The sequence below is a fragment of the Osmia lignaria genome, chromosome 13 (genome assembly GCF_051020975.1).
Source record: "Osmia lignaria lignaria isolate PbOS001 chromosome 13, iyOsmLign1, whole genome shotgun sequence".
NCBI lineage: Eukaryota > Metazoa > Arthropoda > Insecta > Hymenoptera > Megachilidae > Osmia > Osmia lignaria.
In genome coordinates, this window is record NC_135044.1 from 563,381 (window position 1) to 588,576 (window position 25,196).

At 38.8% G+C, this 25,196-nt stretch overlaps 5 protein-coding genes across 7 annotated transcripts; 2 read left to right on the forward strand and 3 right to left on the reverse strand.

Moving 5' to 3' along the window:
- The first annotated feature begins 98 nt into the window (after positions 1-98).
- On the forward strand, positions 99-9,562 carry LOC117610279 (uncharacterized). Its single transcript, XM_034337491.2, has 10 exons — positions 99-247; positions 851-972; positions 1,255-1,429; positions 2,840-3,167; positions 3,247-3,550; positions 3,632-3,916; positions 4,118-5,295; positions 5,696-6,094; positions 6,166-6,324; positions 6,428-9,562. The coding sequence occupies exons 2-10, from the start codon at positions 883-885 to the stop codon at positions 6,588-6,590; spliced, it is 3,081 nt and encodes a 1,026-aa protein (XP_034193382.1). The 5' UTR covers positions 99-247; positions 851-882; the 3' UTR covers positions 6,591-9,562.
- An 821-nt stretch (positions 9,563-10,383) lies between these two features.
- Positions 10,384-11,839, reverse strand: LOC117610283 (uncharacterized). The gene is made up of 3 exons (XM_034337502.2): positions 11,709-11,839; positions 11,311-11,395; positions 10,384-10,899 (listed from the first exon to the last, which is right to left on the reverse strand). Exons 1-3 carry the CDS (start codon positions 11,837-11,839, stop codon positions 10,705-10,707), a joined length of 411 nt encoding a protein of 136 aa, XP_034193393.1. The 3' UTR covers positions 10,384-10,704.
- Positions 11,840-12,309: 470 nt separating this feature from the next.
- Positions 12,310-18,538, reverse strand: LOC117610282 (uncharacterized). Of its 3 annotated transcripts, XM_034337497.2 has the most exons (7): positions 18,394-18,538; positions 16,622-16,823; positions 15,913-16,152; positions 14,450-14,536; positions 14,141-14,272; positions 13,742-13,893; positions 12,310-13,653 (listed from the first exon to the last, which is right to left on the reverse strand). In XM_034337497.2, exons 2-7 carry the CDS (start codon positions 16,820-16,822, stop codon positions 13,527-13,529), a joined length of 939 nt encoding a protein of 312 aa, XP_034193388.1. In that variant the 5' UTR covers position 16,823; positions 18,394-18,538; the 3' UTR covers positions 12,310-13,526. The 3 variants fall into 3 exon arrangements, with proteins under 3 accessions (XP_034193388.1, XP_076547971.1, XP_034193392.1); XM_076691856.1 differs by lacking the exon at positions 14,450-14,536 and having other exon boundaries at positions 12,312-13,653; positions 18,301-18,428; XM_034337501.2 differs by lacking the exon at positions 14,450-14,536 and having other exon boundaries at positions 12,313-13,653.
- A 2,819-nt stretch (positions 18,539-21,357) lies between these two features.
- LOC117610155 (proteasome subunit beta type-2) lies at positions 21,358-22,996 on the forward strand. The gene is made up of 4 exons (XM_034337208.2): positions 21,358-21,581; positions 21,778-22,134; positions 22,215-22,390; positions 22,701-22,996. The coding sequence occupies exons 1-3, from the start codon at positions 21,491-21,493 to the stop codon at positions 22,388-22,390; spliced, it is 624 nt and encodes a 207-aa protein (XP_034193099.1). The 5' UTR covers positions 21,358-21,490; the 3' UTR covers positions 22,701-22,996.
- Positions 22,997-23,104: 108 nt separating this feature from the next.
- On the reverse strand, positions 23,105-25,155 carry LOC117610154 (signal peptide peptidase). The gene is made up of 6 exons (XM_034337206.2): positions 24,805-25,155; positions 24,478-24,588; positions 24,314-24,396; positions 24,050-24,224; positions 23,476-23,969; positions 23,105-23,395 (listed from the first exon to the last, which is right to left on the reverse strand). Exons 1-6 carry the CDS (start codon positions 25,087-25,089, stop codon positions 23,320-23,322), a joined length of 1,224 nt encoding a protein of 407 aa, XP_034193097.1. The 5' UTR covers positions 25,090-25,155; the 3' UTR covers positions 23,105-23,319.
- Between the last annotated feature and the right edge of the window lie 41 nt (positions 25,156-25,196).

Genomic DNA, 25,196 nt, shown 5'->3' on the forward strand with positions numbered 1-25,196 from the left:
ATCTTTAACTTCTTTACTAACCATTCGCGTAACACGATATCACAAACTCCGAGGCGTGGTAAAATTTTTAAGTACATCAAAAGCGTAGTTACCGGAGAGAAGTTACCGGAGTGACTGGAGTGTTAAAAGAAGACTTGGTATCAAAAACTGATTGTTCTAAGTCTTCGAAGAAATTCGCATCATTTTTCGTGAGATTATTGGAGGAAGTTTTACGAACGACGTGACCGCATTTTCATCGCTCGACGAGGTAATAGGGTCACGCAAGAAAAATATTTCGAAATGGTTTAATGGAAAATTGCAGCGCTGATATACGACAAGTGGTCCTCAATGTCGGCACATCCTGCACATTACTGCGCGACCTAATCGATTCGCTTAAATGTTCTGACATCGACTTTAATTAGCTTCTTTGTTTAGCGAAATCACAGCTACTCGACAGTAACTGTTAATAATATTTTTTTAAAAATAAAAAATATTGGGAAGGGCGGGTAGCCCCGGACAGTTTAATAAAATACAAAAAAAAAATTTCTCTTTCAGGTAATAAATATAAGGTCTTTTTGATTCATTAAATAACTTTAAGACAACAAGCAATAAACTGGAACCTCTGTTTTTACTCATTCGAAAAAAGGCGAGTAGCCCCGGATATCATTCAGCAAAACTAAAATTTATATAATGACCTAATTTGCTTGGCGTGCATACAATTACTGGTTTGCAATTGTTTTTTAAGCACAAAAGCCTTTCCCTACATTCTTTGGAAAATTATTTTATTTTTTAAATATAATTACAGAATAAAATATATAGGCTTAAAAGTAATTGGAATCGAATAAAAGCTAAAATGATGGGTGTTTTCCAGCATCATCGAGGGCTAAACTATTGGGATAAAATATGGCGTCAGAGATACCGAGCGTTCATCAGAGGAAGCTTGGACCAGCGCCGATAGCATCCTTCGAAGACCTGTCCGACGAGGTGGAAAACGTGAGTCCTTCCCTGTGTCCTCCCTGACTCCTCTCCAAATCGGCTGTTCCGAGCGAGATCCGCTCGAGTTGTTCTCGTTGTCGTCGAGGATCTCGTCGAACGCGCTTCACCTGCGTCGTGATCCCCGTGTTCGAAAGTCGAAGCTCCGTTGTCCCGTGAACGGAACAGAGCCAGACACCTGTGTCCACCACCACCACCACCACCATCACCAACCACCATCACCACACCCCACAGTGACACTGTGACTCGACGACAAAACCAGCCTTACGAATTTGAATGCAGGGGGAACCGGCTACGCGAATGCCAGGCATCGTTGAGGTGGCCACGCCGGCAACGCCTGGTAGTTCGCTTAAGACACCCAGCACGCCGAGAATTGACATCAGCAGGGCGAGCAGTTCCTCCCACCATGAGGATAGTAACTCCAGGGACTCGTCGCCGGAAAGGGAGCTCCTTGCAGGTACCCATCGTCTAAAGACATACACCCCCCACACCTAGGACTACCCCGGTACCGTTCGAACCTTATAAGATATTACATATGAAACGATCGATTTCTGAAGAAAAAGTCAGGCTAATCATCAGAATTCTTCGTACCATATAAAACATAACTCGTTCAGACTCGAGCTAGCAGCTTTAATATCACCCCCTTACGTACAATTCGCACCCTTCTGTCGTCATATTGGAACAAAGCAGGGGAACGATAAGATCGTTGGTGACTCATTGTTACCAAGTTCTCTTATTCGACCCTCGAGTTGAAAATATAATTCACCGTTGTCAACCATTGAAAATCTTCGGGCAAACAGAACCAATACACTTTCGAGCGAAGAGCTGTTGTTGCAGACGATGCGTGAACGATTGCAATATACAATTTTACTGCGGCAAAGTCTCACAGTTTTCCGCGTATCTTGGAGATTGGAAGTTGAATCGTTTACACGGGTAAATTGAATTTTCCACGGGTATTCGACGGAGACGTGTGACGAAATTCAATTATACCCAGCTAGACAATGCGCCAGACCTTACAGCTTCTCCTCTCGTGTGGAAATTTCAGTCGTGATAACGCGACCAAACAGCGACAGCTTGTTTCTTTGCTCGTAGAAACAACCCTACTACATTCTTTTTTAGTCCTCTGCTTTTTTGTCTTCTCTGTACAAGCATAGGTGAAAATAATCTATTGCAGCTCTGATAGGTCTGTCTACGATTTTAAAGGTAATAGGATTTATTGTAACAATTGTAGCGGTACAAATATAGTTTAGACTGTTGAGTCATTAATGTCACCACCTAATGGTAAATATCTTTGATTTTTGTTAACATTTTAATTTATTCTTCCTGAATGTGTTTCGAAATAACACGGAAGAGTCGTTTGTATTTTGTAGTTAGAGAAGCAGGTTCTAATCGATCGCGAGGTTCTAAATGGTCCCTAGAGATACGCGTGCCACGAATTAATACGCGTCGCAAGTTGCGGGAGAATCGAATGGAAGTTTGTCCTATATTCGAGAAGCAAGCTCGATTCTATCAAGTGACACACAAACGCGACACGATTCTCATTTGCTTCGTTAACACTTAACGCATTCATTTCATAACGTAGCGCTAACTATGCTAGTAGAAACCAGTATATACCTACTATCACTGATTACAGTATTAATATTGTAGCTCTATAGTTGTATTTATAGCACAGATTGTGCATCGTAGACAGTGTTATATTTGGTTTAGAGTATAATAAGGAAATATAATTGGTAAAAGACAGTTTGTAGATTCCTTTAAAAAATAGATAGTGCACTGTTAGCTTCAGTTATTACAGATTAAAGGACTATAGTTATTAAATTAACGAGCTTCAGTTCGGTCGTTAATAATATACGAATGGAAATTGTAGGTGGAGAGCCTCCGGCTGGATGCAAGCTGACTCTGGGATACAAAGAGGATGCTCAAGATTTGAGATCCTCGACGGAAGAATTAGATCTGCAAGATCCGATTCACGAACAGGATCTCAGAAGGGAATCGAAGAAACTCGCCAAAAGACGAAAGGATGATTCTCAGTCAGATTACAGTGGTAGTAAATTGGACCGTGAACGCAAAGACAGCAACTGTTCCGAGATCATTTTGTTGAATATCAGTGGAAGAACCTCCAGACTCTCTTCCGTGGGTAGCCAAGGTTCTGGTGCATCTGGCAAACTCTCTGTCGTTTCAGCTACTTCCTCGAGGTACACGAAAATTTATGTACTAGGTGTGGCAACGTATCCGAAGAATACTGAAGAGAGCTAATTAGTATTTTCATTTCAGGTCACCTAGCCCACACAAATGCCTGCTGGAAACATCGTTCTGTGGGAGCAAGCCAACGCTGGCAGACAATCTGATAGAGCCATCAAAGCCAGAGACAGACGACCTAGAAAAGATCCTGTTGAAACGAGAGGCTGACACTACCAAAGCGTTGATTCCAGACAGTATAAAAGTGTCGATGGTCGATGGAAACTTGAAACCGGATCCCTTGGACAAGCCTCGAAGACGGGGTCGCGAGGAAAGAAAGGAGATCTTCAAGAGGGAGGTGGAAATCACCAAGAGATTTTTAGAGAAGGTGAACATAGAGGTAAGGGTTTCACAGAGTTAAACTGTAGTGCTTAATTTGGAATATACACAGGCAAACTTAACGATATTTTGGCAACTGTAGCTGCCTGTCGTGAAGAAGTCAGCAGACACGCAAAGCACAACGTCCCAGCAACAGACGCCGAAGAACCAAGCGCAAGAGGTTCAGAAACCAGCCACGTTAGATTTCAACGACAAAAGAAAGAAGACGCAGAACTTCAAGGAAATCGTGCAAACCACTCCGACGACGAGCAGCGTAACCGGCAGCCCGAAACTGCCGAGGCATCAGAAAGTGCGGGACCTCGAGGGTTCACGAACACCCAGTCCCTCTTCCGTGTCGAGGAAGAGCAGCTTCACCTCCCTGTTCAAGGTACTCCCTCCAATTAGACACAGTAGTTCCTCCTAAGCTACCGATAATAGAAAATAGACAGAATAGGTTAAGCTTTCTACGCTTCTTCACTTCGTCCAGCACATGGATTCCTCGCTTTGTCTTTGTAGAAGATCCGCTAGCTTTAACGAGAAGAAAAAAAGACACTGCATGTTCTGACCACCGCATGTTCGACTTTTCAAGGCCCGCACAGACAGCAGTGTTTTGAGCCCAGAATCACCGTCGCCCAGCACGAAACCACGCCGTAGCCTGACCTCAAAGATAAAGGACACCACCGAGAGTCTGCGAAGCAGATCGAAGTCACGCGAAAGAGTGTCCATCGACAGAGGGTCCAGCTTGAAGAAGGACTCGAAGAACAAAGGCGTCTTCTCGTCGACGTTAAGTCTGTTCAAGAAACGTGAGAGAAAGAAGAGTTACGACGAGGCTATCGCGGCTTCATGTGGGACCGACTTAGAGGGCAGCGGAGGACACCCGTCTTTGGAAAGCATCGGTCACGTGGAGTTCCGGTTTAACGCGGAAAAGGAGGACCGCAAGGACGACTCGATTTTTATAAGCCTCCACGCTGACGATAGAAACTACGAGGAAGCGCTGCCGTCGGAGAGCGTCTCGATTCCATTAGAAACCCCGACGAAACTGTTGGACGAGTACGAGTCGGAGCCTCGTACAGGAAGCATAGTGACGGAAGCATCGATAGAACATTACCCGCCACCGTCGAGAATCAGAACCGAGGTTCTGATCGAGACCACCTCAAGATCGTACGCGTTAGACCATGAGGTACCACGAAGCGGATCCAAGGATTCAGAAATTTCGAGAAGCTCCTCGAAGGATTCCAAGTTAAGTGGTCAAGTTAAAACGAGCGAGGTTGTTGGGAAATCATCGACGGTGGAGAGCAAACACACGGAACATCGTGTGTCCAGTAGTTCTTCGAAGGATTCGATCGGTAAGAAAGAAGCGACGAAGCCTAAGAGAAGAAGCAAAGAGGTTAAACAAACGATAGAACCGCCTGAAAGAATAGACGAAGGTAGACAGAAACAGGTGAAGGAACAAGTGATACAGAGCACGGAAATTAAAAGCTCGAATTTGCTGGACGACCTGATCAGTCTCGCGGATGGACTCGCGAAAATGTCCAGCGTGATTTCCGATCTGGATCACAACAGCTCGGAGTCGGAGAGAGACTCTGAGATCGAGTTCGTCAAAAACAAGGTTGAGAAACTCGCCGAGGAATTGCCTGATGAGAGAAAGGGTTTGTTCTACGAGGAGAGCTTCGAGGAGGATCTCCCCTATGTTCCCACCACCTTGCCTATGGAGAAAAGCGTGGCTGTGCCGATGCTGCCGGTTAAACAACGACTTCAGGAAGTAAGGTAACTGTCACAAAACCAGATGCAGCTAACGATGCGATTAACGGTTGACGGTGAGATTGAAGCTGGGTCTAATTTTACCGTAGATGAAAGGGTATAGTAGGATAAGATGGTCAAAAGTGCCCTTGAGTCGATTTTATTAAGCATAGCAAAAATCACGTTTTCTTTCTCACCCTGTAACTACCCTCCCGGTAGAGATACAGGGTTGAAACTTTGTGTACAATGGTTTTTTATTATAAGCTATAAAATGGTGCATTGCTGAATAAAATCGGCTCAAGGGCACTTTTGACCATCTTATCCTGTTACACCCTTTTATCAAATAATTTGTACTATCGTTGATCCGGCTCTACTAACCGTTCTTTTTCTTCAACTACTGTCCCTTAAATCATTCGTTGATATTTAGAACGATCCCCATTGAGAGGCCTCGATCCACGACGCCCATAAATCCGACTCTCCTCGACGAGTTCGTGATGCACACGTCGCTGGACGAGCGTCGCGTTGAGAAGATGAAGATATCCTTACCGCGGGAGGAAAGTTTTAAGCTAAAGAGTCCGAGGAAGCACGCGGCGAACACGTTCATGGAGTTTGCAGGCAAAGTGCCCGATGGAGGACGAAAAAGTGCTGGGAAATCGCCGAGTCCACCGCCACTGCCACCAAGATCGTCCACGAGACCAAGCAACTGGATCAATTTCGAGGAGATTCCTGAAAAGAGGAAAGCACCGAAGAGAATTCAAACGATCCCCCGATCAGATGACGAAGGCAAATCGGGCGGGTACAGTTACGTTCAACCAGAGGAGTGCAGGTATTTGACAAAAGTTCTCCGTATCAGGGTTAGTAGATCGCATCGATTTAATCGATCGTCCATCGTTGCAGGTGCGAGTGTCACGAGGAGTCGCGAAGAGCGTCGATGAAAGAAGCGACAGCAACGAGAACATCCTCCTCTTCCTGTAGCAGCAACGGCGAACGACCGTGTAACGGCGATAATTGCACGGTACCTAGCTCGACATCCATGGACCGTGCCAGCATCGTCAGGTAAACAAGCCCGGGTACGATCGTCGATCAAAGCACAAACGGTCTCGTAGGGCGATTCTCGAAGACGCTAGTGATGAGTAGAGGTCTGTTTCTGTACTTTCAGTGACAGCTCGCTGGAGTGTAGCCTGAGCATCGAGGAAGGCAGCCAATCATTGTACGCAGGCTCCTCGAAACCGTTTAGCATAGACCTGGATGTAAGGTCGAACAGGTCCAGTATCGTGTCACAGGACGAGACTGACGAGACAGCCTGCACCAATAATAGTTAAACACCGGCACGCCTCGCCTTATTCTCCTTATTTCTTTTTTTTTCTAGATTCTCCTCGTTGAAACTCTCTCTTCGAGACGAGTTCTCCGTTGCTCGTTTTAGCGCGCGTCTAGCTGTGTTCTCGAATTTCTATCGAACCTTTTCCCCAAGAACGTAATACTATTCTACGATGATGTCTTCACATTAATAGAGAAGTTTCTTAACGAGTTATTCCTATTTCGAGATGCTGTCTTAGGTAATTTTTAGAACTAGAAATAGCCCCTCCAAATGGGAATACCTTCTTAACGAAACGAAAACATGTATAAGCACAGAGTCGTTCGTTATTCTGCAAACGCGTACAAAATGTACAGGGTGCCTCGAAAAAGATGTACACCTTGGAAAAAAATCAGAAGAATCCTTTTCCATCTTTCGTGTACCATCTTCTTTGAAACAGCTTGTATACTTGAAACTGTCAAACGTTATTGCAATTTTTCTCGACTTTTCTCATCGTTGGCCGTAAATGTTTTCTGAAATTCGATTCTGAAATATTTCACGGTCGATTTCATGAAAACATTTTTGCGAAAGTCCCTAAATCGTTTTAGAGTAAAACGTGAATCTTCCACGAGAGCTCGTTCGTTCCCTCGTTACTTGAAACTTTGCACTAGGGTATGCTTCCTAACGACGGTGGCTCGCCTTTGAAATTATTCGTTTCAAACTTTTCGAGATCCATCCTGTTAAAAATTAATCGAAATTAATTAGCTAGCTGGATTTGAATTGCCTTGAAAGTATCCTGGATCTCGAAAATTAGGGAGCACATTTTCTATGCTTCATATCATGTAGATAAACTTAGATCTGTAAGTGATTCGTTGATAGAAGAATTTAAACGCATGAGAAATTAATCGAACGTTGAAAAGAAAAGCAAATTATGATTAAATAAGGATCTCAACCTCGTCTTTTCTAAGTATCCTTTTCTCTAGTTCATATCGCGGTTGGGTACAAAAGTCGAGGAGTTTCTTCTTCGTGCATTTCATCGACACATCATTCTATCAGTATTACGTGTAAGAAATCAGTGTGCTTGGTGGGCGTGTATGAGGAACTCGTGTGTATCGTCATTTCATAAACGGTGCACAGTCATGGTGCACTTCATATCCATGGAATTCACATTTCATTCGAAAATGTAACGCCTCTATTATTGAAGCATAGTTTCAGAAACGAGCCACCATCCACGGATAAGAAACGACGAAAACGAGAAGATGTTGTTATTGTAACGAGTTTAGAATCAAATGACCAGAATCGTACCAGTCGCACCTTCATCTTGGACGTTAGGGTATTCTGATTTAAGGTTTATGCTGCTTTTAAATGCTGGAATCTGTGCATATGAGCGAGATTAATATCAGTTCGCATTCACTACTTTGTTATTCCATTTCACATACCTCCAGTGGCGGCTCGTAGGTAATATTAATGGGGTGCTGTTTCAGAAAATGTTTAGCTTTTGTTTTTAAAAAACCGGCACTGCGGGAGCGACAGTGCTCTCTCTCCCGCGCAGCCTCGCGCGCAGCTTCCTATATGCGCATGCGCACGCAGGCAAACACTACGCCGCTGGAACTGTGAAACGCACAGTTCCATATAAGGATTTTTGTATCTTTTTCATTAACAGGGGAATGGCTACTGACGTTAAGCTTAAGGATTATATATTGTACAAGTATAACGAAAGAATTAAAGAAGAAAGGACACGTTATATTAAATGTTATCGATAATATCAAGTGGAAATAGGGGGTGCTGCAGTTCCACAGTGCCTATATGCGAGCCGCCATTGTATACCTTTTTGTCTATTTTCAGATTCGTAGAAGCGTTGTAAAGGCGTTTCAAATTCTTTCGTTCACAGAGATTCAAGGGAAAAAAAGAAAGACTTGTATACACGTTTAGGAATTGAATGGTTATTCTGTTTTTTGCCATTGGAATAAAAAAGGAGCCTAACTGGCACCTGAAAGGTAAAGCTTAACGAATTGTTCAGTGGTTAATCATGTAATTAGCTAGCTCGTCGAGATCTATGAAAGGATCTTCGATCGACGAGACTTTTCTTAGATGTTGATAGTTTATCTTTGCCATCTTCGTCGGATATAATCCAACTTCATCGTATTCGATATCCATTGAGTTTTCTAGTACCATGATGAGATATGGAGAACCTCTAGAGATCGTCTGTTACTTGCAGACGAAAGATCAACTCGTTAGAGAAGATTTTCTTCCATGGATCATCGATCTGCTGATTTGATGATCAAATTCTTCATTCTCATGTACATTTTAAGAATTCCAAGTTTCTCTCTTGGATTTTCATGGTGTTCTTTAGAAATCTGTATATGAAAGAAATTCAAAAGAGGAAGATTAGGTTTTCTTTTGCTGGACGTGTTCAAGGATGTAAGTTAATCCTTTGCATTCTGAACTACATTGATTAAATTACCTTTACGAGCGCTAAAGGTTGTATGTTTGTTTATTTTATAATTGGATAAAAGAAAAGAATTCTTCTTTTTATTGCAAATTTCATTCTTTTTTTTTCAGCCATTTAATGACATTCAAACTGTGATACATCGTCGTTCGTGTGCAAAGGATTAAGCTTTTCTGTATCCCAGAAAAGAGGAAGAAAGACAAGAATTGAATGGATATAAAAGTTGTTCAAAGGAACATCCTGAAACCATATTGGGATATTCCTTGGTAATCAACCATCCAGTCTCCCTTTAGCAATACATATACACATACACACAGGAGCGTTCAAGATTATTTTTAAGATACGCGACGAACTACGAGAAATTTAAAAGAATATTTAAATGTTTCTAACGTTGTGTATATAAATAAAAATGAATTTTCAGAGAGTGCATATCTTGAAGAGGTGTGTGTGAGAGAGAAAAAGAAGCGAAGAGAAACGTCATATGTGTGTGAGAGCGAGAAAGAGAAAAGAAGCGGACAAAGAAAGAGAATAAAATAATGTTTGTGTTTTGACGGCTGGCTCAATCATTTCAAACTGCGTTCCTCTAGACACTAGAATGCTCTCTTGCCGTCAGAAAAATTGTAAGAAATTAAAACAAGCTTGATAACGATCATCGTTAATGTTACGGATGAATCCCTTGGCAAGGAATCGTCCACGAGTTGAGATTTTGAAGAAAACATTGCCTGAACCAGAATTCATTTGAAGGTATCGTTTAAGTTCTTCTTTTAGAATTATCAACGGTACATCGATCAAACTATTGGCATTTGAATCTATTTTCTAATAATTGATATGTATTCGAAGGCTCTCGAACGTCTCGAGAGTTTTCTGAGAATCTTTCAATTTAGAGCCAATTAATTTGCAAAGTCAAGAATAAAGACACAGAGAAAATATTACAACCAGAACACAAATCAAAGTTTCAAAACGACGAGGAGAAAGGTCGAAGATAAATAACGAAATAAAATAAAATAAAATAAAATAAAAAATAGTAGAAGATAAAAGAGAAACGTGTAGAGAAAAAGGAATCTGTAGGAGAGGAAAAAGCTTCGTCGTGGACGGCTCTAAGCCTGTTATTTTCTCAGAAACAGCATTAAATTATTCCTATAGAGTCTATTCTTATAAATATAAATATAAAAATATATATATTATATCTTTCGACTGAGTTCCGCGTCAAATTACCGGAAGTTCGATCTTCATATTCGTTCGCGGGTGAATTACAAAATGAAGTGAATAAGAAATCCAAGATTTTTTTCGCTGTATATATATGTATGTTTATTCTCAAAGGAGCTATACTGCTATTATATAACTTACAAACAAAATATAAATAAATATATATATATATATATATATATATGTATAGAGAGTGAGAGAGAGAAAGAGAGAAAAGAAAATCACACACACACACACAATAAAACAAAAATTCCAATAAAACAAAGTATGGGATGTATGCTATACATATATGATATTTCGAAGCACATCTGTTTTAAGGAATTGTTACAGAATGATTCAAATAAATATTATCTTAATAAAACTGATGACCCTTCTGGGCGGATCGTTAACCGGTACGAAAAGAATAAGCTTCAAACTAATTTCTTCATCCTCTCTATGTGAACTACCATTCATCTTGTACGAATCATTATGTACAAATTAATTTCATTTAATTAATATATTGACTGTTAAGCCTTTGGATCTTGGATTTTATCGATGTCCCATAGATACCGTCGTGCTTCACCTCGTCCTTCTTGATGTCCTTCTCCTCTTTTACATCTGCGACCACCGATTGATCATCGTTCCTTAACACTATCGTGGATGTCGTGGTTGTTGCCATTGTATTGTTATCTTGCATGGATTGCTGAAACGATAAGTATGATTGAACAATGGTACATTTGAAGCTTAGAACTGTTGGAGATGTTATATCTTTCAGTGGCACACAAAATCTCGACAGCCCAAAATCCCGACAGCCAAAATCCAGACAGCCCAAAATCCCGATTACCAAAACTCCGTGTTCTTGGTTAGGTTAGGTTAGTTTTGTTGTTTGGCGTGGTTGAGTTAGTTTTGTGTATTTCGGATGTGTCGGTTTGATTTTGATTTTAGGCTGTCGGGATTTTGGGTGTCGGGTTATTGGCTGTCGGGATTTTGGGGTGGACCCATATCACCATTGGGGTGGACACAATTAAATATTCTCTTTCAGACACGACAAATCAACAGGAAGTAGATCCTTCCTCGACCTCCTTCCACAACAGAAAGTTCCACTGATAATTACCTGCATCACGTTTATGAGGAACAGGAAGGCGAGCAAGGTCAACGCACTCAACGCTGCTCCACTTCCGCCTTTACCCTTGTAGCTTCTACAAAAATTACTCAATTTGGTTTAACGTTAAATAGTCACATTTGAATAGGTATTAAACAGGGCTGGTTTTGGGTCTAGGCAGACTAGGCGGCCACCTAAGGCCCCCATAAAACGATTTTGCGTCTAAGAATGCAAAAAGAGTAATGTTTACTTGATTATTAATTGATATAAATGCAAATCTAAATTAATTATACAAGCTTTAATGTTAATTTGATAAATTTTGTCATATATGTGAAGGGGCCCTTTTTCGGGGCTCGCCTCGGACCCCCGAAATCTCAAAGTTGGCCCTGATATTAATTGATATTAATTACCCTCGTGAGCCATGATAATAGCCACCAGAACCACTATGATGGTATCCATTAGAGTTGTGGTATCTATCGATGCCAGGATGATAAGGCCCTTTGGCGAAGTTTCCAAAGTTCATCAGAGATTTGAACGTCATCTGAAGGAATATCGTAAGCAAACATGAAGTACTTGAAAATAACGCAAGCACTATTACCTTGCCTTGAAGAAGAAAAAGCTTCCGGATTTTACAATCTTAGACTCTCTCCACGAGGCACTAAAGCAGACTGTTTCGTCTAGAAAACTATTGTCTGTTCAATCCGTTTTCTGTCACGGCACGTGAATTTTCATGGTTCCTGATGACACCTACGTCTTTCCACTCCTTGCACAAGTTAAACATACATTGTCCTCGTTATCGTGCTTGGTTGCAATAGAGTTTCAAAGATTAAGGTGAACAAAATAAAACTGTTAACTGTAAGAATTTTCATTATCAATTTTAAGTATAAATACTCATATTGTATGTATCTGTTATATTCTAATATGTTTGTACAATTTCAGGAATAACGATGGAAGGTGAAATGAAAAGAAGATTACTTATGAATAAGACCGTTTATTAGCTTCAATTTAAATATAATCGTACCACACGTCATACATACAACTTATTTCTAAGTGATACGCTAACTGAGCTAAATAGAACGTGGTTATTGCGAAACACTCCACCCGTATATATATATATATGTATAATGCCTATATACAGTAGATAATTTTGAGCGGGTGATAGAACAAACACAATATCCTGAGACGTTAGCTTGTATGAATAATGGAGGGCTCTTTCGAGGACGAATCAGTCGTTTACGTGCAAAAGAACAGAATAATCGTACAATTTGAATATTTCAACAAAAATTTCGACCTGTCTACAATGTTACAACTTTAAACTTTCATTCAAAATTGTTTTTTTCTTTTTTCTTCATAAAAGCTATGTCCTATTTTCCATCGTAACTGATCCAGTCCTCGAGGGTATACGCTAACTCTACTAGATTTAATACATTCAAATAAATAGAAATAAATATCGTGATTGTCGTTGAGAGACCTAGACGAACGGTTCACAGTTCGTTCAGGCCTGGATTCTCGTTCAGTCTATTTCTACGTTAAGTGTTTCTCTCCCACTGCATGCACTTTTCTCCTTTCTACCTAACTCTCTTTCTCTTAGAACTTATTACAACGTAAAATCTGCATTAGTGTACTCAGAAATGTAGAATCTACGTTAATGAACTCTCGGTGTTCACGGAAAAGATGCGTAGTTTCCAGGGACACCAAGAGTTCTTCCTATAATTCATTGCATCATTGATCAAATCATGGTAGCGTAGTTAATTGATTAATGAATTACTATACAATCACTATAAAGATATTCACACTGGCACTTGTTACTTTACAGATAGGACCAGTGTGAATGACCTTTTAGCGTTGCTAGTTTGTTGTATGTCTAAGTACACGTATCTACACGTGACCGTTAGTGTATCAGTTGTAATTAATTGATTAAATAATTTTGACGTTAATGAAAGACCGATTAGGAGGTACTAAGCGAGAAGAGAGTTAAGTTTCTGGTTTTGGTCTCGGCACGCTTCTTGCGCATATTCCACGTCGCGTCTAAAGCTATTTTATCCACCATTTCAAGTGCGATCTAAACCTCGGGACAGAAGAAAGCACTCGAAAGCGATCGAAAGGAATGGAATTTGAAGCTAGTTTCCCGGATTTTCGATGTTGAAAAATGCGGATGGAAATCCGGGGTCGATGGTGTCCCTGAGCGTCTAAATCGTACTTGAATGGATCGAGACGAAACCGCTTCTTCATACGGCGTTACAATCCACGAACAGAGTTCTGCAATCCTCTCCGGTACGTCCACGTCGACCTGCCTCGTAGAGGGCCTCGAAACCTACTCCGCTCTGCCTCTGCAGTAAATAGCTCGTCGCGTATCTTGAAGAAAGAATAAACTTCCGCTTAGACACTTATAATTTAACCGTTTCAGAGGACTGTCAATGTAGTTTTCAGGGAAGATACGTACGATCCAAGCTGACAGAAGATGGACGATGTGCCCTGAGCATCTGCAACACACTCGGCACTTGCCTCGCAGAGCGCTCTTTCGGCGCATCCTCTCTGACCCTCGTCTTCGGCGCGACCAACATTGTTAAAGGATTTCACCGACCTCATGTAACCCTGTATTTAAAATGTTTATTCGTTTAGACACGACCAATTGTTAATGTAAAACACTACAGAGTCCATAACTGCGAAAAGACCAGTTTTCGTTCTTTTCTGCGCATCGTCGCTCTGATTGGCGATACTCCCAGACGAAGTGGAAAGCGATTGGCGGAGAGCTCGTTGCGTTCCCCCACCATCGTCCAACCTGCGCGTCTTATTGTTAGTTATGGACTCTCGTGACGTGAAGTATAGATATAAGTTGTACCTTCAGCATGGAAATGGATGCGACGGCAGCTTCTGAAACGGTATCTCGTCTTCCCATAGATCTGGCCGTCAATGAACGATGAGAGAACGAAGTCTTCAATGCGTCCAACAGGTTGATCACTATGCTAATGAACTATTCAAGAAGAATCAAGGTCAATTGATACATGGAAGCAACAATATCAAAGATTCTTTGATCCTCTCTGCTTTGTTATTAACACATATACATGATACTCGTTAAGATATCAAAGGGCAGTTCTCTATACGGCAATTGAAAAGTGCAAAATCGATAGAAGAGAAGCATTCTACTAACCTCGGAAGCGTTTTTAGCCATGACAGCAACCTGATCGGGGTCTCTGCCCTGTCCTAGAAACGCACCCAGCACCGCAGTCAAAATGCCCTAAACAACCGACACCAGCCGTGTGCTCTAAGTTCACATTCTCATAATTGTATATGTACAAGGAATCGTATCTAACGTTGCACCCAAGCAATAGATATATTTTCGATAGATACGCTGAACATTCACGATAATGAATTATTGATCACGTTAACGTATTCAGTCGATGCAAAAGATATATTTGGATTAATAATTAGATAGTATTGTTACTTAGAGAGGCGTTACGTAAATTAATCTCAAACAAACCTAATGCATCAATACATGAACTTCATAAGAGTTTTGTTACCAACAAGGGAGAACAGACATTCTTTCTTTCGACCATCGAGAGTGACGCATTTAACTTCGCCTCGAAAGGGAATTAAATCGTTTAGAAAACGTGAAGATCGTTAACGGATCTAAGTCCCCGTGCGAAAGTAACGTCGCGACTCTTAATTGCCGAAGAGACAATGAGCTTCATTACCGTAAGCAGTCTCACGTGTCAGGAAGCGATTTGTACATCGTTGTAAGTTTCTTTCAGAACGATATACCTCCGCGTATAAAAGTAGAGAAACGGATAAGCGACGATTATTTTACAATGCATGCATGAACGGCACTTATAAGTCCTCAAGGTTTCCTATCACTTTCTGTTTTTTTTTTTCAGAAGACAAAAGGATAACAATAGATGAATGGAGAATGCTTCAAGATTTTAAGACCTCCATTAAATTTTTCAAAATAAGGTAATACCAATAATTGATAACTGTTCGTGTTCGTTTCATGCTCAGCGATATACTATCTACTGCTACTATATTAATTAGCTATACTATCTTAATTAGCTACTGAAATGTACAGCGTGTCGTGTTTAAACTAAATGATCTACAGAAGGAAACAAATCGAACGATTCCATGGTAAACTTGAATGAAAAGAAGAACATCTAAAGCAGATTTCCATAGAAAATAGAAAAAAGAATGTAACTCGTCGAAGCGATCATTGCACGGTTGTTAACCATGGAATAATTCAGTTCTCCGATGCGTTTGACCCACATCGGCTCTCGCAATACATGTACAGTCAATTCGGCTTGTGCTTTCGTTACGCGACCCGAATCGCGATGAAAGTCTCGGAAACTCGTTGCTCTTATTGCTTGAAACGATTTTCAACGACCCTTCGTTGCTTTCTAAATCCGTTTTGATTGGGACCACCTCCGCGCGTACGAGGACGGCATTGTATTCCGTCTACCGATTAATTATATTTCTGCTCTAAGCGGAAATGACCGTAGTTCCACGTATCGTTTCAAAAAGGATGTACACCTCGACAAAATTTGTCTTGTCAGTTTTCATTGTGTACATCCTTTTTTTTTCAGAAAAAGAAGAGATATGACACGATCAGAAGGATGCACTAAGTACCTGCATGGGACTGCTCTGATTGTCAACCTTGTCGATACCGTCAACGGGTTGTTGAGGACCTCCTAGCAGAGCTGTCAGTACCCTGAGACCTACCGAAAGCAAATTCGCCCAAGGGCTAGCTGGTGCACCATCGTCGATCTCGTTCTTACTCGGTCCGGCTACACCGCCAGTTTGTCCCAACAACATCTGCATCAGCATACTCAACATGTTCGACCACGAGAACCCGGTACTGCCACCTTCCTGATAGAACAGTTCAATGGAAAGTTCGACATACGTTGAAATTAATTGAACATAGAATTGAAAAGGTGATATATTCCAAATTCGACACAGTGGTATCCAAAGTAATATTACTATTCCATTTTATTAATAGTTGTATATTTTTATACAGGGAGTAGATGGAGTAAATGGATTAGTATTTATACAGATAATCCTAAGGAATTGGGGCATCAGTTTAGTATATAGGCTGCTCCCCATTGGGTTGTAATCTATAGCGTTGGATAACTTGGAGGATGAGGATCACAAATATGGTGGTTCCAAGTGTCGAAGTCTTAAGGGGGCGGGAGATATAGGGGTTGACAGTTGCAATGAACTGAGACTCGAATTTAGTATATAGGCTGCTCCCCCCAAGGGAGGTTATACCCCCCGGAATTGGATTAGATACCGTTTGTCAGGTAGTAGATAGGTGACATGCATAAATAAAGAGGCTCACTTGAATCTGATTGGTGCTGATATCGTCTAGGTCATCAAGGGCAACCTTCTTCATCGCGTTCGGTTTCTCAGCAAATTTCCTCTCGTCCCTGACCTGTTGTTGGTACTGTTGCGGATGATACTGGGGATGCTGTGGCAGTGTTGCTGCTTGTCCCAGGACAAGCGCCACCAAGCATAGCGACACGTACTGATTGTAATGCATTCTACAAGGGAAAAGTATAAACTGTCCATTAAGGATAGTGTTATTTAATTTTAAACTTATGTTTTTGTATTTTAATTATTCAATTCTACTAAATTTTGTCCTGTCACGGTAGTCAACTGGTTAAACGAGGAACGAACGTGAACTCTCTCTTTCCGTAATCATCGAATGATTCAAAAGAGAAAATAAGAGGGAACGACCCACTCGAGAGAAAATTCGTGAATCACGTTTCTAATACATATGACACACAATTGACCCAATTGATCATCGACGAGAAATCAAAGATATATCACATTGTTTCCAGAAGACACTAATATCCATCCTGAGTTGAAGGACAACAATCCTATGATTTCGTTGAAATTTACCTGGTCCTTCTACTATCAATGGCCTTGATCTTGGAGTTAAGAAATGGTAGGCAAGAAAGAGCAAGCGATCGCGCGAACACGGAACGAATAAAGCTGAACGAAGTGGAGGAACAACGCGAAGCGCGGCTGGAAAGTGTGTCAGAGCGGTTAAGGTCGTCCTGGCAGCACCAGGTAGCCCACTTCTTGATCCGAGCTACCGGTTTGTTGAACCCGGTAGGTACCGTTACCTGAAAATGCGGTCGCGACCTACTGTCGTCTTTGCCGTCCTCCATTGCACCGATTGGCTTAATGAAGAATGGGAAAAATAAAATAAAAGGCACGAAGAGGGAATGGGAGAAATTCTTTCACTCGAAACATCCAGAAAATTCTAGACAGGATTAAAACCGTATAGTTTTCTTAATGATGAGAAGAACGTGTTATTGAAAACCAGATTTCCTTTTTTAACTGATACGAATTAAACTTCAGAAAATAGAGCTAATTTCTTTTTTTTTAATTTGTATCTTTTCCCTTAGATTCTCGTATATTACTCTGAATGTAATATAAAAATGATAACTTTATTATAATTTATCCAAATCTTTATTGTATAAATTTTAGGAAGGCTACGCAAACGAATGAGCTCATCTTTACTTGGTTAACAAACGGATCGAATACTGAGCTCAGAAACGGATTGATTCTTCGACGTTTAAAATACAGTTAGAAGAACGGAAAGAAGAGTATCGCGTGCAATACCGTGAAAACAAACAAGAAGAGTATCTTACAGAGTACCACACCTTTCGAAAACGGTACCTACGGCACCGGAAAAATTGCTCACGATTTCTAACTGTACCGTGATACCTGCAAAAGGTATTTTCTACCTGTCCCTGGCTTGTTCCTTGCAATTTCAACAATTCTTACATCTGAAACTTTTATTTCAGATCTGTCAAACGGAAGATAAGCAACGAGGCGCCATAGATTGAGCTTAAAATATTCGTAATCCGGCACCAAAATACTTTGCCGATTAAATATTTCTATTTCTCGTATTCTACATTGTGTAAGTACGAAAGCAAAACACTTTGTTCTAATAAAAACCGATGAAAATCGTATCGAGAAATGTTTCGACGCTTGCACGCTACTTACGTGTATTTCAATGGCAAGTATCGGAAGAGAAACGATCCACAAATTTTCGTAGCTTTCCTTGATTTAAGACAATGTTAAACAAGCTTTACTCACTTCGTTACTTCCAGGTAGATTTCCTTGACACTGACTCTCAGTTCTGAAGATGAAATTCCTCGCGGGGTCTTCTATATAGCTTGCGCACTTACGTGGGGGTAGACTGCACGGCCAATGACCACACACCTTTGGCACTATTTTCAATGGAACTGACCAATCCTCTGCTTCACTCTTCGTCGCGGATTACCAAGCTCTACTTTTCGAATACTTTTCGACCAGATTTTACGCTCCTCAACGTTTCGCACGTTTTTTATATTTCAACCAAATTCTCTTACACGAAACAGTTGCTGTTCCTGACAAACATTTTTCTTCTACAGATATAGTTTTAAATAATTTCAAACGATAAGATACTTGTTTTAAATTTAATAAGCATCTTAAGAATTTCGAATCTTCTCGACTCGAAACAATGGCAAATTCTTCAAAATTTTAAAGGTCTGTAATAATCATATGATAGTAGTTGACGTAATTTTTTCACCCACTTACGCATGCATTCTTGCTAGGATATTGCCACCCCGGATTCCTGTCATGCTACCCAGAAGGAACCAGTTGTAAAGCGAATATTTCGCGAAAGAAAAAACAGCAAGAGAGAAAGAGAGAGAGAGACTATATTCATGAATGAGATCGAAAGAAATCTCTGTCAAGCTTTTCTGAACATAGAGTATACATAAGTAGAAACAGAACGTTATGCTTTCATAAAAAAATTGGTGAAACAGAAGGAGAAAATACCAGTTGGATTTAACGAGCTTCCAGGTACAATGAATTATGTAAAATTACAGGGGCAAAAACGTATCATATTATGTAGCTTAACAAATGCATTAATTATTACAGTAAGAATACAGCACACTATTATTAATATTTATTACTTATTGGGGAGGTTGTGATCATGTTCAACGTGTTAACAGGCCCCGCAACTTGCACACGCCTGAATAATTAAAAGAAAACAATAGAAAAACATTATTTTAAGTAATATTGCTATGGTACAAATAATATGAAATGGCAAATGGAAAACTTGAAATTTAAAATTTGAAAATTAATTATTACTATTCTTACAATAATTAAAGCTTTGATACGTCCCAAAAAAAAATGCCCAATTTCACTGTACGTGTTAACCGATATTCCTGGAAAAAGTTCAGATCGAACGCTAGATCAAATCTTCTATTCAGTCATCCGCAACGTTACAGGCTTTACTTTTCTTCGTCAAGGCTCATTTTGTGTTGCGTGCACCCTGGACTGGGTGATCGAGATTCATCATAACTGTTTCAGTAGCGGAATGTTGGTGTAGTGTCTTCTTATTAGGAGGATCTCGCTAATCATCGTGTACAGCGGCGACCCGTACTTCATGAAACGTAAATCGAATCCCAGGTGAACGTACTTGTTAATACATCTTCGACTCTCTCCCTGTTTCGACGTTATCGAACGACTCTACAGCAGAGAGATAAATAATTCGATACATAAAGCTGTAAGTAAATAGAAAGCATTCACATCTTTGATGAAGAAAGTTGTCTTATTAGATAGATACATTTATTCGATGGCCAAAAGAAAAAATTTTTTATTATTAACATTTTAATTATATTTGCAGTATGAAGATTAGTACGTGAATGCGTAATTTAGTTCAAACTAATTGGATACTTCGGTGTAGTGTTAAAATGCGCCGAGAGTCCATCGTTGAATGCTTCACTCGCGTCATAGATGGATAGTAACGTAACGGGATTAACGAACGACCTTCAACGAGCCTAAGCTGGCGATATTTCCATGAACTTGCCTTGGATATCGATACATTTTGTTCCTCCATTCTTTCTCTGTTGATTGAACGGAATGAAACAAACATTTTGTTTCATAAGAACAAGATATACAAAGATTTGTGCAATTTTATTTCAGTCTACAAATTATATATTTAGAGGAACCTGTCTTACCTACAAACGTACAATATAATTAACGCTATCTACGAATTATAGCTGTTTCTTATTTCAGTTATATCTTAACCACTTACTAATTAATTATACTTAATAATAAAATCAAATAAGTTACACGTAACTATAAATCTTTTCAATTTTATTTCAGAAATATTAAATTTGTCGATAAAATAGATTTCGTCGAATGACCTGTATAGAAATGATTGAAGCATAAATTTTATCGGCGAGCCGAAAATGTTGAAAGGAATACGATCTTTTTGCAATAACGGAAAATGTTTAAACAGTTGTTAGCGAGTTTAAAGTTCGAAGGAACGGGAACTCGTAACAAATATATGTACATGCTCCGTTTCTGCACAAAGAAATTTCTTCATTTAACGAGTTTCTAGACTAAGCGTTATCTCTCTAAAATGTCCTGTTGAACGTTCGTTCTTCCCGAACGAACCACAGGAAATTATCGGTATTCCGGCATCTATAATAAGGCTGAAAGGAATAAAAGATCGAGTCCGCTATTAGACCTTTACCACTGACATAGAAATGCAACGGCATACCAGTTGCACGTGAACCGGTCATTTCTGTGCGTCTCTCCCTTCCATTTACTTTTATCGTAACTGAATAAATATACGATGATGATTAATTTATCCTATGAGCTCCTATAAAGAAATCCGTTTACTGCCTGTAATACAATCTTCTCTGAAGTATATTTTTATTCCCTTCCATTATTTTTATTTTTCAAAGTTTTGAATAAGTATACCACAGTTCACCAGAGTCCATAACTGCGACGCGCAGGTTGGAAGATGGTGGGGGAACGCAGCGAGCTCTCTGCTAATCGCTTTCCACTTCGTTTGGGAGTATCGCCAATCAGGGCGAAGATGCGTACTGGAGATGCGCAAAGAACGAAAACGGGTCTTTTCGCAGTTATAGACTCTGGTGAACTGCGGTGTAAGTACCATGCACACGTATATAGAGACAATGTGCTTGCGTGTGAATCTCACCGATAACATTTATATGTGTTTGTAGCGACACCAGCGCCGCCTGGATTTTCTGCGCCAAACTAATTTTAGAGGGCCTGTGCTATATTCACTGGTCATTGTAAATTTAACCTCACAATTCGTGACAGGCAATTTTCAGTGTTCTTTGCGAGTGTATACTTCTAGTGGAGTTGGTTAAAACAATCTTTTGTCAAAATGGAATGTTTAATCGGAATACAATTTAAAGATTTCGTGTTAGTTGCAGCCGATATGACTACAGCTCAATCCATTATGGTTATGAAAAGCGGTATGAAATCATTTACTTGATTACAAGCTACAAGAAACTTGAAGGAAATTTATTTTTTCATTGTTATTTCTATTTTATATGAATCCTTATATTTGTAAACCTACTTATGTTAGTAGTGTAATACAAATGTATACGTAAAATGTCTATAGAATGAACATAAATCATATTATACTTTTCATTGGTTCTGTTATTTCAGATGAACAAAAAATTCATAAAATGTCTGACAAGCTTATTATGGCAGTCTCTGGAGAGGCTGGTGATACTACACAATTCTCAGAATACATAGGAAAAAATATACAACTTTACAAAATGAGAAATGGCTATGAGTTATCACCAAAAGCTGCTGCGTCCTTTACAAGAAGAAATTTGGCTGATTATCTTAGAAGCAGAACACCATATTTTGTAAATTTGTTAATGGCAGGATATGATAACAATAATGGACCAGAATTATATTTCATTGATTATTTAGCATCATGCGTCCGAGTGCCTTATGCAGCACACGGTTATGGAGGATTTTTCTCTCTTTCCATTTTAGATAGATACCACAAATATGGTAATAAAACTATTTCAGTTAAATATTGCACCAAAATTTATGAATACAATAATTGTCTATCGTATTGTGATATATTACAGATTCAACAGAAGAGGAAGCTTATATACTAATGAAAAAATGTGTCAGAGAAATACATAAACGGTTAATAGTTAATCTTCCGAATTTCAAAGTACAAAAGGTATCTAAAGATGGCATAAAAGATTTGGAACCCATCACAGCAAAGGTTTTGGCAATAGAAGATGCTGAAAAAGCATAAGTAACTATTTCTGTTCATTTTATTTGTAATATTGTTTACAGCTAAAAGGATAAATATATTAAAATAAAATGTGGTCAATAACGTGTACATTTGAGAAATTGTTTTCTTTCATATAACAAATCTAAACAGTTATTAAAACAAAAAATATCCAAATTTTAAAAAAATGTTTTATTATATTTTTGAAAGATTTTTACAAATTGTTCTAACTATACATATTTTACAAAATTCATTTTTGAAAAAAATTAGCTTATATATTAAAATTAAATAAAACTTGGTTTCAAGAATTACATTTATCACTATCATTTTCCAGATTGTGTACATACAAATTAGTACTTTATAACGAATAACACCAAATATCATATAATACTTTCCATGAAGCCAGTTTTTCAAGGAAAAAAATGCTCACATGATCCGTGACAAAAATAAAATTGTTACTCGCTCAGATTTAAAATGTATACAAATGCTGATTTTATTTTTGATAACAGACTTGATTAAGAAGAATAATTACACAAGACAGCTTATAGATACCTTGTACCAATTAAATTATAAAGCTATCACGTGCATTTTCGAACAATTCTAGGAATAATTACTATCAATTTTTCTAAATTTTTGTATGTTTATAAAAATGGAACAATTGTTGATTATAAACTACAGTAAATTATTAATTCATATGAATTCATATGAATTCATATGTATCAGAGTATATTGTCATTAAAAAAAAAAAGTCGAATATCTGATTATATCCTTGCAATGTGCACGTACGACATAATACATATGTCTTAGATACTTCGAATTTTATGATTGTGCGTTTTGAGCATAAGACATAATAAATTATCGATTCTATTTCCTACATTCGACAAATTTTGAAAGAGTACAGCATAATATTAATGCTGAAGATTTTATTATATTAATTATTTCAAACATGAATACTATGTCTCCTTTTTTCCTTCAGTTTGTGCTTGTACAGATTGTTCTTCTTTTGCAATAGTTGGATGATCTTCATAACTGCATCAAAAAATTAACAATTTACAACGGGTTTCAACTTTACATACAATAACAGAAAATAAATATTTAATAATACGTACGAAAATAATGCCTTTAAATCTCCTTTAACTAATGCCAAAAGTAAAGGAGTTCCTAAACAGGCAGGTACCAAATACAAAAGAGCTGGCTGTGCATGATTGAACAAATGCATAATAAGCATCGTCGCCAACAGTCCCATGAAGTATGCAAAGAACGTTGAATAGAAGTACACATTTGTTTTCCTACTCAAACTATTGTCAAACCGCAACAGAAGAGCAATAAAAATTCCAGGTAAAACAATGTCTCCCAAACCCAACATAGCAAAGTTGCTAGCAGTAAGACCTTTTTCTAATATATCTTGAGGGAACACTAATTTAATTGGTACTTCAAATGATTTTGCAACTGTTACCATCACGTCAGTACCAAATACCCAAAATGCGTCGTAAAACAGGAGTCCGCAAAGCAAAATACATCCTGTTACAACATTATTTAAATGCAACAATTCAACTCCATTAATTGCAAATGCAATACCAAATAAGTTATTGGCAATCCAATGCTGAAAATCATAATGGTATTATAATCATTTCTGTAATAATTAATTTCTGTTTATTAGGGTAGGGCATTAAGTGAGGATACCTTCTTCAACAGATACCAAGCACCAACAAGAGAACAACATATCAAACAGACAATATCATGGAGATTGAATTTATAATTGATAATATGTTTTGCCTTATCATCTTCACCTCTGGTAAAAAGTATGTGATATTGAGTTTTTGGAATTGCAGCAGGTACCAATGATGAAATTAATGGACTGAAATTATTGGATACAATTACAATACATAACATTCAAATCTTATGATTGGATTACATAAAGATATTAAAATCAGTAATTATTCATACCTAGTAAGGTGACATAAAGCTAAGATTCCTAAGAAGAAAAAATAACCAGCTAAGATCAGATTGACTAATTCCTTTGCAAAAACCTGAATAAATAATATGACACTGATATAAAATATATTTCTAACAACAACAATTTACAATATCTAGAACTAAATTAATATTACCTGATACAATACATAAAGCCCAACTAATGTAAAACTGGAAATGAAAGGAAATATTGCTGCTTCTTTACGTGACATTGTATCTGGTTGTTCTCCACTTTCTTTATATTGTTGCTAGAAAATACATAATAATAATTTGTATTACAAAACTACATTTCATTGATAAAAGGTATGAAAACTTTCTTTGTCAGAAACTATCTGAATATGTTACAAACCAAACACTTTCAATAATTGAATCTGACAAATGTCTAACTAAAGCTAGACACTGAAAAGTTATAGAGATATGCTTAGAATGAATGTGTAAAACATATGTCAAAACGCGTGGCTAACCTGCTGCTCCTTATGGTGTTTAACAGCACGGTAACTACCGAAGAAAATAGGTAAAATAGCCATAATTATCAAGCTTCCATAAGCAATAGCCATTCCCTCGGGTGTCGAGGGTATTCTTCCCGTTATGTGATCATTGTTTTCCGTAATATTTTCACCCGCTTGAGTTAATAATTCGTTTACCTCACTTGCCATCTTGAACCTATTAATTCGACTGTGTATAGTCAACGTTGTCAGAGGTAGGGTAAAAATGGCTGTGTAGGGTAAAACTCGAACTATACAAATCATTAGAGGAGACGATAGAAAAGAGAAAACGATGGATCCCGTGACGTTATCTCTGACCGACGCCACGTAACCATAATCCATCGCATGATGTGCATACCATGTACTGTACG

Coding starts and splice junctions, on each gene's coding strand:
- LOC117610279 (XM_034337491.2), top strand. CDS start 883: ATGGCGTCAGAGATACCGAGCGTTCATCAGAGGAAGCTTGGACCAGCG. Junction 1,430..2,839: donor GGAAAGGGAGCTCCTTGCAG/GTACCCATCGTC, acceptor TGGAAATTGTAG/GTGGAGAGCCTCCGGCTGGA. Junction 6,325..6,427: donor GACCGTGCCAGCATCGTCAG/GTAAACAAGCCC, acceptor CTGTACTTTCAG/TGACAGCTCGCTGGAGTGTA.
- LOC117610154 (XM_034337206.2), bottom strand. CDS start 25,089: ATGATTTGTATAGTTCGAGTTTTACCCTACACAGCCATTTTTACCCTA. Junction 23,970..24,049: donor CTTGGTATCTGTTGAAGAAG/GTATCCTCACTT, acceptor TATGATTTTCAG/CATTGGATTGCCAATAACTT. Junction 23,396..23,475: donor GATTTAAAGGCATTATTTTC/GTACGTATTATT, acceptor TTTTTGATGCAG/TTATGAAGATCATCCAACTA.
- LOC117610282 (XM_034337497.2), bottom strand. CDS start 16,822: ATGCATTACAATCAGTACGTGTCGCTATGCTTGGTGGCGCTTGTCCTG. Junction 16,153..16,621: donor TCAGCACCAATCAGATTCAA/GTGAGCCTCTTT, acceptor CTGTTCTATCAG/GAAGGTGGCAGTACCGGGTT. Junction 13,654..13,741: donor ATCTTCTGTCAGCTTGGATC/GTACGTATCTTC, acceptor TCTTTCTTCAAG/ATACGCGACGAGCTATTTAC.
- LOC117610283 (XM_034337502.2), bottom strand. CDS start 11,839: ATGACGTTCAAATCTCTGATGAACTTTGGAAACTTCGCCAAAGGGCCT. Junction 11,396..11,708: donor TATTATCATGGCTCACGAGG/GTAATTAATATC, acceptor TAATTTTTGTAG/AAGCTACAAGGGTAAAGGCG. Junction 10,900..11,310: donor TCCTCATAAACGTGATGCAG/GTAATTATCAGT, acceptor TTATCGTTTCAG/CAATCCATGCAAGATAACAA.
- LOC117610155 (XM_034337208.2), top strand. CDS start 21,491: ATGGAATGTTTAATCGGAATACAATTTAAAGATTTCGTGTTAGTTGCA. Junction 21,582..21,777: donor CATTATGGTTATGAAAAGCG/GTATGAAATCAT, acceptor CTGTTATTTCAG/ATGAACAAAAAATTCATAAA. Junction 22,135..22,214: donor AGATAGATACCACAAATATG/GTAATAAAACTA, acceptor GATATATTACAG/ATTCAACAGAAGAGGAAGCT.